This window comes from Sorex fumeus, unplaced genomic scaffold (genome assembly GCF_029834395.1).
Source record: "Sorex fumeus unplaced genomic scaffold, SorFum_2.1 ptg000028l, whole genome shotgun sequence".
NCBI classification, from domain to species: domain Eukaryota; kingdom Metazoa; phylum Chordata; class Mammalia; order Eulipotyphla; family Soricidae; genus Sorex; species Sorex fumeus.
In genome coordinates, this window is record NW_026606085.1 from 15,413,746 (window position 1) to 15,426,822 (window position 13,077).

At 42.9% G+C, this 13,077-nt stretch overlaps 1 protein-coding gene across 1 annotated transcript; it reads left to right on the forward strand.

Moving 5' to 3' along the window:
- The first annotated feature begins 8,586 nt into the window (after nt 1-8,586).
- On the forward strand, nt 8,587-9,528 carry LOC130024296 (olfactory receptor 147-like). Its single transcript, XM_056115001.1, has one exon. The coding sequence runs from the start codon at nt 8,596-8,598 to the stop codon at nt 9,526-9,528; it is 933 nt and encodes a 310-aa protein (XP_055970976.1). The 5' UTR covers nt 8,587-8,595.
- The last annotated feature ends 3,549 nt before the right edge of the window (nt 9,529-13,077 follow it).

Consider the following 13,077-nt stretch of genomic DNA (forward strand, 5'->3'; position numbering starts at 1 on the left):
GTTCTGGGAGCATTGGAGGTGGGGAATGGGCACCAGTGGAGGGATGGGTATTCAATCATTGTATAACTGAAATCCAAGCACAAACATTTGTAAGGTCAACAACTGTACCACATGGAGTTTCACTAATAAAAAATTAAAAAAAAATTAAAAAAAGATAAAAATACCATCTTCTTGTACAGTGATCATGATCCTTAAGTTAAAAATTTGTATCCACACAACAACCTGCATGTGAATATTTACAACTATTTTACAGTCATGATTGCCAAAATCTTGAAGTAAACATGTCTTAAAAAATGAATAAACTGGGGGTATGGTGCCTCCAGCAGGTCAATCTGTACCTGTGAGATGAGTGCAGCAGCATCTTGATGGCACCGTCAGACTTTCAGATACCCCAAAATTGCTGCTGTGCCTTTGTCCAGACCCCAAAAACTTGGAACAAAGTTTACCAAGAAAGTAAATGGCCAAAAGTTAGGTATGGGGGAGACACACCCACAAACCACCTCCGGCTCAGCTATATAATTGGAGGCATGGCCTCTCTGGTTCCTGATCGAACTGCTTAATGGCCATGATCCCAGAGACTCAGAAACGAATCTCGGAACCCAAAGGCTTTTGACAGAAACACATCCTGTTCCTGCAGTAATTTACTGGCGCTGGGCCACTCCAAGTGGAAATAGGTTTTGTGCCTTCGCCTATTCCCCCTGGCGGCCCAGTGATCGCCATCCTCCAGAGGCCACTGGAAAGTCAGGTTTGGGTCTGCAGTGACGAAACACGTGGGGCCTCACCAGATGTGGGTGGAACTGGACCTTTTCTCCCCATCCCAACGAGACCCCAAGTCGCCGCCTACAAATAGCCTCTCTAGCTCCTGATCAAGCTGATTAATAGCCATGATCCCAGAGACTCAGAAACAAATCTCAAAACCCAGTGGCTTTTGGTAGAAATGCATCTGGACCACATACAAGGTGGCCGCCACCTCAGAGCTTATTGGAAAGCCAGGTATGAGCCAGCGGTGATGGGGCAACTGCAGTCTCATTGGAAGGGGGATGGTACCGGCTCATCCTTCACGCCCTACCAACATCACGAGTTGCCTCCCACGAGCAGCTCTCTGGCATGGACATGGCTCAAGAGGCAAAAGGACTTAGTCCAGAGCCCAGCATCTTGTAGCAGAAAAGTGAATGGTCTGTGAGTTAAACTCTGGTGCTGTGCCTCCCCAGGAGGGAAAGGGTGTTACTCCCTTCCGCCTTTTTCCCCCCAGTGGCAAGGTGGCCGCCACCTCAGAGCTTATAGGAAAGCCAGGTGACAGGGCAACTGCAGTCTCATGGGAAGGAGGGCGGTACCAGCTCGTCCTTCATGCCCTACCGAGGTCACGAGTTGCCTCCCACGAGTGGCTTTCTGGCACAGCCATAACAGCAAATGCACAGAAACCAATCTCGTAATTATCTGGCTCTTTGCAGAAATCCAAAATTGCGTGGCCGCTTTTGCGGCCATGAGACATTGTATGATTCTCATACCAGCTATAGAAAACAAAGTATTTCACAATGACTTTTCAGCAATTCTGATTGTTGTGGGGGGGAATTCTAAACAATAATGGTGCACCTTTTGTCGAAGTGATGAATGCAATCAATGTAGAGAAGAGTTAAGTAGAAATCATCTGCCTCACAGGCATTGGGAGGGGTTGGGAGGGGGGTATATTGGGGTTCTTGGTGGTGAAAAATGAGTACTGGTGAAGGGAAAGGTGTTTGATCATTGTATGACTGATACTTAAACCTGAAAGCTTTGTAACTTTTCCCACAGTAATTCAATAAATAAATATAAGAAGAAAAAAAAGAAACTAAAAAAAATGAGTAAACTATAGTACACGAATAGAAATAAAAGGTAAAGGCCCTCCCGTTGATCGTCGATTTGCTCGAGCGGGCCCAGTAACGTCTCCATTGGAGACTTTGTTGTTACTGTGTTTGGCATATCGAATACTCTCAGTAGCTTGCCGGGCTCTCCGAGAGGGGCAGAGGAATCGAACTCGGGTCGGTCATGTTGGCCGCTTGTAAGGCGAACACCCTACCGCTGTGCTATCGCTCCATTGTTAAACTGTTTAACGAATAGAAATATTCAGCAATAAAAAAAACAAAGGCATACAGAAACATTAAATACAGATCACTCATGAAAAAAATCTTTCCAATTTTGTGACATTCTGGGAAAGGCAAAACTATAGAGACACTTAAAATATTGTCAATTTTTTGGGGGAGGTTGCATAGGAAAGCAAGAAGAAACATTAGGACTTTTTAGTGAAACTATTCTGTATGACAGTGTAATGGTAGTCAAGTGACATTTTACATTTCTCAAAAATCTGTAGAAGCTTGATCTATTCAATTTGATAAAAAGCACTTAAGATGTTTGGACAGTTCCAGGAAGGATTTCAGTTATGAAATGGGAATCTAGGTACATTACAAATTTTTGTAACAGCCTTTATGGTGGGGTTAAGGAAAACGATGCTGGAAAAGTAGCAAAGATTATAAGACTTAAAGCAAAAGGAGTTGCTATACACAAGCAGGAATATATATATATATATATATATATACATATATATATATTTGTATATTTGTAGTTATTGCCAAGGTGTCGAAAATCAGATGGGCTGTTCACGTAATGAGATTTAAAGACGACCGTTGGACTAGAACTGTTACTGATTGGATTCCATGGGATGTCAAAAGACCGCGTGGCCGCCCACCTACCAGATGGTCAGACTTCTTCGTCAAGATCATGAACGATCGGTTTGAGGCCCTTCATGTTCCCGGAGCGAATAGATGCCATTGGGCTACACTAGCACGCAACAGGGACAAATGGAGATGTTACTGGCGCCCGCTCGAGCAAATCGACTACTAACAGGAAGTTAAGTGATTAAAAAGTGATATTTGTAGCACTGTCCTCCCGTTGTTCATCGATTTGCTCGAGTGGGCCCAGTAACATCTCCATTGTGAGATTTGTTGTTACTGTGTGCGGGCAAGGTACTCTCAGTAGCTTGCCCGGCTCTCCGAGAGGGGCGGAGTATCGAAGCAGGGTTTCCTGGGTCAGCGGCATGCAAGACAAACAGCCTACCCGCTATGCTATCGCTCCAGCCTATATATATACATATATATATATATATATATATTTACTAAATAGAATATGAACTGGTCCACGGTGCCTCTCTCTCACTCTCTGCTGCCTGCGTTCGGTAGTCTCATGCCGCTTCCCCCACCCCAGGGAGGTCACTTGCTATGGGCAGGCAAAGGAAGGAATGAGGGCCAGGCTGGTTGGTGTCAGTTGCAGTTTATTCCATTCCCATCTCCATTCTCTTCTGATTCTTCTCCTGCTTCTTCCTCCCCCATGCTACTTCATTCTCCTTCTTAATCCTACTTAATTTCCTCCTGGCTCCACTCCCCCAGCCCACTCTTACAGCCTAGTTAAATCCCAAAAGCATGTGGTTGGGGCTTACACATAGGTATGGTCACAATAAACTGGGGTTAAGTCCTTTGCTTAGGGGAAGCTTCTTCTAGGACAGATACTCATTTAGTAAGACGACTCTCCCAAGACTGAAATTCTAACCATGGTGTGTTTCTTCTCTCCTTAGTCCAACAAACATACATTCAAAATATTAATCATTTTGTATGTACACAGTAAGAGATACATTAAGCTTATAGGATTGCCCTCCTAAGGGCCACCTCGATCTCAGACTACAGTGGTCAGGCCAGAGTAGTCTTTCCTATCCCTAGCAGGATCCTAATCTTGTTGTTACTTTTGGATCATGACAGAATTTATCCATGACCATACTCTTAACTTATTGTGGTACCTTGGCCTGGCCCATTTCGATGCCATGGTAGCTCAGAGCTTTCCCTGGGTCCATTCAGTCCCTCGTTGGAACCATGCTTATGGGGTGCTAGGAACTAAGGGCAATTGAGGCTTTTGTCGAGGAAGCACATGCCCTGGAGAATTGTTTGGAATCAACTAGCTCCTTAGTTACAAAAGCATAATATTAACTGTATTCCTGTGTCTATACAAAAAGGACATTGCTTTAAAGTAAACTATTCAAAAGATATAAGGAGAGGAGAAATGCAATATTTCATTAATAAATATAAAATAGATTTCTGAGGAATCTGACCTTACAAGTTAACAGAGTCTGATTAGGGGAAAAAGATGATAGACCGGTTGGGGAAGAGAGCATAGAGAAGAGTTTACAGATAAACACAGTGGAATGAAAGTGCCTCAGGAGCACTGTGATAAGCTCTCTGCGGCAAGGGACACAGGTCATACCAATGTTATCCTAAAACGTTTAGAGCTATATTAAAATAAACACAGAGGAATGGAGGTGCTTCAGGAGCACTGTGATGGGCTTCACCCGATGAACCTAAACTTTGTGGCAGAGGAGAAAGCACAAGCCAGTTATCCTTCATATATATATTTGTGTATATATACACACACATACATATATATACACACATATATAAACATATATATATGGTAGTTGATGCAGTTGGTTTAATAAGGGCAGGAGTTAACAATTCTGATGATGTATTAAAATTGGTTAATAGGAGGTAGAAGGTGGGGACCAGCTTTATCTCTGATGGATGGAAATTTGCAGACCAGCAATCCTTTGGAGCAATGTTTTGAATGTGACAACACATCTCCCAACCCCATAACCCTAGCACAATCATGCCCAAACCATCAAATTCCAACATGATGGACATTCTCTGTGAACATGGATATTTAGGTTGACTAAATGGATTCCATCTTCTGCTGAGACTCCGACTTATCGATGTTTTAACTTAAAAATGACTCTATGTGGACAGCCAGTAGCCCATTTATTGCTAGACACGAACTTCTTAGAGAATTGTTCAAATGCTTTTTCTTCTTTGCACCAAAATGAGCTTGCCTAAGAGTCAATGTCTCAGGAATGTAGTCTCTAGAAAACCCTAACCCTCAGCAAGCAGCTTTTTGGAGTTTGATCTTCCTGGCCCATTCTTCTTGATAAAAGATTTAAGAAACCTCTCAGAGACCCTGATAGAAAAAAGTTTGGATTAATATCTAAGCCAGACCATCTAATTTTGAAAACTAAGACTTCACATACACACATTTATTTTATTTTAGCTTCATTATTGGAAGTGGTGTCAGAAGTGAGAACAGAAGTGACACTATGCTTCAACACTGGATTCCAGTGCAGACACCTGCAGCAAAGCTGTTGTCCTCTGTCCCCTCCCTAATGCTTGAAGCTTCCTGTGGTAAGACCCTTGGGTTCCAAGTTTCCTATTCATTGGCTAAGTTTTCTGTCTTTAACTTTTACTGATAACTGTTCTCTCTCCATGAGGAGGGGAAGATTCTGTCTCTTGGGTTCAAAGTATTTTGAATACTCTGTCCTGCCTCCCTGAATAACAGGAGAATTCCACTTCTGCGATAAAGATGGAAGGTTTTTCAGATTCGATTTGTTGGGGTGGAATTCAAAGTTTATTTAGTAAGAACTGGATGTTTTCTGATGTCAATTTCTATTTATTTGAGTAGAGTTAAAATCCTTTCTAATGGGTGATACTGTATCAACTGTCCCCATCTGGAACTGATTTTTCATGTGTGTTTAATATTTTAGGCCCAGGGGCTGGAGCGATAGTACAGCAGGTAGGGCATTTGCCTTGCATGCGGCCAACACAGGTTCAATTTCCAGCATCCCATATGGTTCCCCTAGCAATGCCAGGAGTGATTCCTGAGTGCATGAGCCAGGAGTAACCCCTGTGCATTGCCAAAAAGCAAAGGTGTGACCCAAAAAGCAAAATAAAAAAAATACACTTTATTAAAAAATGTTTGGGCCCTTTCTTTTGTAAAAATTTCAGGCTTTTATTATTATTATTATTATTTTAATTGCGGGGAGACTGATTGGGGCCCACACCTGATGATGCTCAGGGTTTAAACCTGGCTCTGCGTTCAGGGATCATTCCTAGTGGGCTTGCGGGATAATATGAGGTGTTGGAGATTGAACAGCAGCACCCTACCTGCTGTAATGTCACTCTGGTCCATGAATCCGACTTTTAAAGGAGTTTAAAAAAATCCAGGGGCCGGAGCGATAGCACAGCGGGTAGGGTGTTTGTCTTGCATGCGGCCGACCCGGGTTCGATCCCTGGCATCCCATATGGTCCCCCAAGCATTGACAGGAGTAATTCCTGAGTGCAGAGCCAGGAGTGACCCCTGAGCATCGCTGGGTGTGACCCAAAAAGCAATAAATAAATAAATCCAATAGAAATTTAAAAAATTCCTTGAAATCGCTAAATTAGCTTTTTTTAAAATGCTAAATTGGAAAAGGGTCAGAGAACTAAGCAAACTGAGTGGGAAACTAATTTATATTATCTTTATCTCTTGTTTAGAAAAAGTTTTAAAAAGTTGATTGAGTGATTTATAGTGCTGTTAACGATGGTTTCCCATGCACACAATTCCAACACCACAACCATCACCACCTCCCTCCCACAAGGACCCTCAATGCCCCCCCTTCCACCCCTTAACCCTACCAACATGGGTGTTGGTCAGTTCTATACTGTGTTCCTGGCTTGTAGTTTTTTTTTTCCTTGTGGGAAAGTTTTTAACTGAAAGGATCAACTTTTTGTTACATATTTTAGAGTGAACTTACCAAATAAACACAGCAGAAAAGACATCTGTTCTTATAGAATTTGTCACTTATATGGGGTGGAGGTGGGGACAAAGAATTAGTGTTCCTGGGGAACAACCAGGACTGAACCCTGGGTGGCTGTGTGCAAGACAAACGCCTCCCCACTGGACTGTCATTCTGGTTCTGATGGCTACTTTTATGATTTTAAAAGAGCTCCACAAAAGAGTAACTTCTACCATTCCTGTTTTAAAAAGCTGAAACACAGAAGAAAGATGTTAACTATATACCAGGGCACATAGCTTGGAAACATAACACCCTCTAACCCCATTAAACCTTCTGTTTCTATGACAAAAAGAAATAGATGGCTCTAGTCATGGAAAAATTACAGACAAGGCCCCAGTGGGGCAGTTAGCTAGAATTTTCTGGTAGTCATTTAAATGTTAAAACATTCGAAGGAATACACAACATTAGAAATGATGTCAGATATATCCCAGGAGAGAGACAACACAATGGGAGTCACTGCATCTAAAAACTATTCAGATAAAGAAATAAAGAATCCCTTGGGAGTAGAAAAATTTCCATTTAGGACATGAGAGGTAAGTGGGGAAGAGACAAGAAAAAAGGGGGAGGGGGAGTTGCATGTTTATTTCCCTCTCTGTTTGGGGAGCTGCACTATCCCTGAAGTAAGGTGAGGGAAATATTGAGTAAAATATTGAGTCTCTCCGAGCCACCCAGGACATGGTTTGGGGCTGAAATGATCCTATTGTTCCACACAGGGCCTCTGCTCTGGGGAAGGACTGAGCAGGCTCTGCCCTATCTGTCAGCAGGTACATTGTGGGGTGGGGGGTGGGGTCACCTCACAGCCAGGCACCTTAAGTCACCAAGCGGTGACTGAGAGCAAGAGCAGCTCTTGTTGGGTTGCTCAGAGGATTCGAGTCACAGCCAGAGCTGTCCTGAGCTGTGGCTTGGAAAGATCTCTGGCCAGATACAGAATGAGTCTGCAGCGTCGTCCTGAAGGCAGAGGCTGGCTGTGATGAGGGAGCATAGAGAGAGTCTGGCCTGAAAGGGTGAGTCCCTGATGAGTGTTTGTCTGTGGAAGGTTCTTCTGGAAACTGTGAAGTGGAGGACAAGACAGATTCCAGTTCTCCATTGGGAGATTTGCAGGTGAATCTCTTTTTGGGACAGCGAAGACTCTTCTGAGGTATCCCGTGTTCAGAGCTCCACTTGTGTGTGTGTGTGTGTGTGTGTGTGTGTGTGTGTGTGTGTGTGTATGTGTGTGTGTGTGGTGTGGGGGACAGGGATAAAAGCTCACTTTACAGTTGGGATTTCATGGGGTTGTGCTCAGGGCTTATTTTCTCACTCTATGCTCAGGGCTTACTCCTGGCTCTGTGCTCAGGGTTTACTCCTGGCTCTGTGCCCAGGAATCACTCATGGAGTTTCTCAGGGAACCATATGCAGTACCAGGGATTGAACCAGGTGAAGTCAAGCACATCCCTGTACTATACCCGTGGTCCCCACCATGCAGTTCTCATCTGACTCTCACATGGACAGGAACCACATTTCTCACATTTGGTCCCATGCTTGGATCTAGACTGAGAACAGTCTCATTCCACACCCCAGCCACCCACCACACTTCCCTGGCTGACGGGCACAAGAGTTAGGTCCAGGAGGTGGGGATGCCAACTCCAGTTTTGCTTGAGTGGGGAGATGGGAAGTGATGGAAACTAATGAGATGAGAGACTCTCCTTTCTGGGCTCAGTCCACAGGACCCCTGGGCTTAGCTCATGAAGACTATAAAAGAGAAAGTTAGTGTCACTCAGTATTATGTTGACGGTAAAGGCAGGATATAGGTGTCTTGAATGAGTTGGTTTCAGATATTTCTAACATAGATTCTCTCTTGTAGACAAGATACTGGGAAGACTGGATATTTTTTTAATTGTAAACTTCTGCTTCTGTGCTCACAGATTTCTCGGGAAAGCATGGCTCTTGGAAATGTTTCTTTTGTGACAGAATTCATTCTGATGGGATTAACGGACCAATCAGATCTTCAACTTCCCTTGTTCTTCATCTTTCTAGTAATGTATATAATCATTGTGTTAGGAAACTTGGGGTTGATGACTCTTATTGGGCTGAATTCCAATCTCCAGACCCCCATGTATTTTTTCCTCTTTAATCTGTCTTTTGTGGACCTCTGTTATTCTACCGTGTTTACACCCAAGATGCTGGTTAACTTCGTGTCAGAGAAGAATATAATCTCCTTCAGAGGGTGCATGGCCCAGCTTTACTTCTTTTGTTTTTTTGCCATTTCTGAGTGCTACGTGCTGGCGTCCATGGCCTATGACCGCTATGTGGCCATCTGCAACCCACTGATGTATAGCATTGCCATGTCCCCTAAGGTGTGTGCCAGCCTGATGCTTGTCTCCTACCTGATATCATTTTCCAAAGCCATGATCCACACTGGATTTATGCTGAGACTGACCTTCTGTAATGCCAACACTATCAACCACTATTTTTGTGACATCCTCCCGGTGCTGCAGCTCTCTTGCACGGACACCCACATCAATGAGCTGGTTGTGGTCATTGTGGTGGGCATCACCCTTGTTGTGCCCAGTTTCACCATCTTTGTCTCTTATGGGTTCATTATTGCCAGCGTCCTCCGCATGAGCTCCACGGAGGGCAGGTCCAAGGCCTTCAGCACCTGCAGCTCCCATATCGTTGCTGTGTCTCTCTTCTTTGGATCAGCCGCGTTCATGTATCTCAAACCCTCTTCTTCCATGTCTATGGATCAGGGGAAAATCTCCTCTGTGTTTTACACAAGTGTGGTTCCCATGATGAACCCTTTAATCTACAGCTTGAGGAACAAAGATGTTAAACTGGCTCTCAGAAAAACTCTTGGTAGGACAAAATTTTGATCAAAAATTGTCTCATGCACACAGTTATAGATAGGACTGGCTGCTGTTTTTACTCAGGTCTTTAGGTGGAAGCCTTCAGACCCTAGTGTGTTGTTTACCTTGGTGAGATAACAGTTTTCTTTTCATTTGTTTTTAAATCAGATCTTCCCTCCTCACTGTTTCACAAGTTCTCTGCTTAGTGTCTTTTCTATTTAAGAATAACATTTAGGTGAAAACTGTTTAATGTTTATTTTTTCTTTTTGGGTCACACCCAGCAATGCTCAGGGGTTATTCCTGGCTCATGCACTCAGGAATCACTCCTGGCGGTGCTTGGGGGACCAAATGAGATGCTGGGAATCAAACCCGGGTTGGCCATGTGCAAGGCAAAGCTGCCCTACCAGCTGTGCTATCACTCCATCCCTGTTTTCTGTTTTTTTATTGTCATTTTTGGAACATGATATTTACTCCGGAAAAACAGATGAATGATTTTTCTAGTTATCAAATAATTACGATGCAGTTGTGTCCTGTGCCTGCTCTCACAGTTGGCTGTTGGACAAGGACCAGGTAATTTGCATCCACTCCTGTTTCTAGATACCCCACACTAAAGGCCAGGGAGGAACCTCCTTAAATAGCAGCTTTTCTATGATATTTAAGGTCTGTAAGCACTAGGAAATCAAATCCACCATCCAACTGTAAATACTGTGCATAAAACTGTTTCAAGAGGCTTCGTGCATATGTTTATAAATAATGAAATAATTTTAGGCATTATACTGCAGGTCAGGATAAATAAACACAATTTATTTTTTGGTATCGGGGCAGTCACAGTGGTTTCAGGGGGTCATGGGGTACTGGGAATCAAACCCAGGGCCTTGCACAGGCCAGGTATGTGCCCACCACTTGAGTCATGCCCTTGGTTTCTATATTGTGCAATTTCTTAATAAAAATGACCAGATAAGTTATTAACTTCCTGAATGCAGGCCTACGACCCTTGCAAAAATACTTTTGGTCTATTCATTTTATTTTTTAATTTCATAAATATTAAATAGAAAGATTTTAAAAGTTTTTTGGTCTGTCCCTAATTTAGGCATAATTATGTCTCATGACACAAATTTTATTATTTTTGCCTTATGAAAAGCTTTGAACTTGGTGACTTCATAACAAATTCTATTTATGTAAAATAGTTTATTGTGGAGTTTGCTGTTTTCTTTCTCTTTACTTCATTTTATTATTATCCTTTGAGAAGATGTGACTGTAACAAAGTAATTAATGTATCTGTCATTTGGGTGCCTTGGTATGTATTTAACCTGATCTTGAAATTTTCATTTAGAAACCTCAAATGCAAATTAAGTCTGTTTTAATTTCAAAGATTTGTAGCACTGTGGCATTGTCCTCCTGTTGCTCATCGATTTGCTTGAGTGGGCACCAGTAACGTCTCCATTGTGAGACTTGTTGTTACTGCTTTTGGCATATCGAATACATCACGGGGAGTTTGCCTGGTTTTGCTGTGCGGGCAGAATACTCTTGGTAGCTTGCCGCGCAAAGATTTGTAGAAATGAAAAATTCCAAATTAGGCTGCACATATCCCCATAATATTTGGCAAACAAGTTAATAAAATGTTAACAACTTAGATGAGTTTTTTTAAAAATTACAAGTGGCATTATTTTAGGATAATCAGTATAGTAGACCGCTTTCTGGTTGGTAACCGAAACACTTTGGGTTTGATAACGGTGACTGGGCTGAATTCTCATCTTCACACCCCCCTTCTGCATTTTTCTTGTTCACTTGTCCTCCACAGACATGTGTTATTCTTCTGTGTTGCCACCCAGAGAGTAGGCTCACTACATACAGAGAAGCATATTCTTTCCTATATGGTCCTCATGACCCACTTTGGCTTTTTGTGTCATTGTGGCATTTCTGAATGATATGTGCTGGCATCTATGATATGCCATCTGTAAAATATTGACATGCCCCCTAATGCAGGTTACTACCTTTTTTTGGCTCCTGGTTGGTGACAATTTTGTATGCTGTAGTCCCTGCTGTGTGCATACTGGGACTGACCTCTATGATCCCAACCCCGTCACCAGCTCTCCGTGGGACATCTTTCTCCTGCCCTAACTCTTCTGCACAAGCACCTACACCAACGAGCTGGTGGATTTTATCCTGGTGGGCATCAACCTCATTGTGCCTAGCATCACCATCTTTATCTTTTATGGCTTCATCTTTTCCAGCATCTTTGTGTCAGCTCCTGGAGGGTCTAAAGCCTTCAGCACCTGCAGCACTCACATAGTTACGGTGTTCTTTTTTCTTTGCATCAGCTGCATTCGCCTGTCTCACACCATCTTCTGCAGGGACAAAGGCGTTAAACTTGCTATGGAAAAAAACCTCATCAGGAGAAAGTTTTGCTGGAAGTTATGTCTTAGTGGATGCAGTGATTGGGCAGAGAGAATCAGTTGCATAAATACAGAATAGACTTTTGCCTATGTAAATATTGTGGATGAACTTTTCTCTTGGCAGAGTTTTCTTTTCTTTCTTTTGTTTTGTTTTGTTTTCTTTTCTTTTTCCTTTTATTGAATCACCGTGAGATGCATAGTTACAGAAATGTTTTTTGATTGGGTTTCTCTCTCTCTCTCTCTCTCTCTCTCTCTCTCGTTCTCAGTCTTTATGTTTTGCAATATAGAGGCCATAATTTTTGATCCTTTATCCACTTTCAGCATGTAGCTCCCATCCAGAGCGATCACTTCCACCATCATTGCCACAGTGGTCCCTCTTATATCTTAACTTCCTTCTCCCCCAGTGCTTGAGACTGGCTTCCAACCATGGACCAAGTCTCCTGGATATATCAGCATATAGGGCCAGAGAGATAGTACAGTGTGTAGGGCACTTGACTTACATACAGCTGACCCAGATTCTATCCCCAGCATCTCATATTATTTCCCAAGCACTGCCAGGAGTTAGCCCTGAGCATAGCTAACTGTGGCCCCCAAACAAAATTCAAACAAAAAAAAAACCCAGCACATAAAAGATAATCAATTATCTTTATTTGAAGTGCAATTGAAGTTCAGAGTGACTAATAATTAGTTAAGTGATTTACTTAAAGTTATACAGCTTTAGGGGCTGGAGAGACAGTGCAGTGAGTAGGGCGCTTGCCTTGCCTATGGCTGCCCTGGGTTTGATCCCCAGTACCTCATATGGACCTTGGAGCCTGCCAGGAATGATTCAAGGGTGCAGAGTCCAGACTGGAGTATACCCTGGGTACATACCAAGCGCAGCTGAGTGTGCAACCCCCCAAAGTTACGTGGATTCATAAAGGAAAAGCTGTTTTTGTTAGGAGACTACACTGTGCAGTTCTAAGCAGCTACATCTGCATGTTATGTGGGGTCATTCCCCAGAAGTGTGATGCAGGATGAGCCCTTAGAGTGATCTCCCTGGCTCAAAGAATATCATTTAACTTATAATCTTCTGATTTCAACTCATAATCTCCTACTTAATTCTCCCCCCACCCCAGTAAGCAATGATTATGAGATAAAGGTAAAGGTAAAGGTAAAGGCCCTCCCGTTGATCGTCAATTTG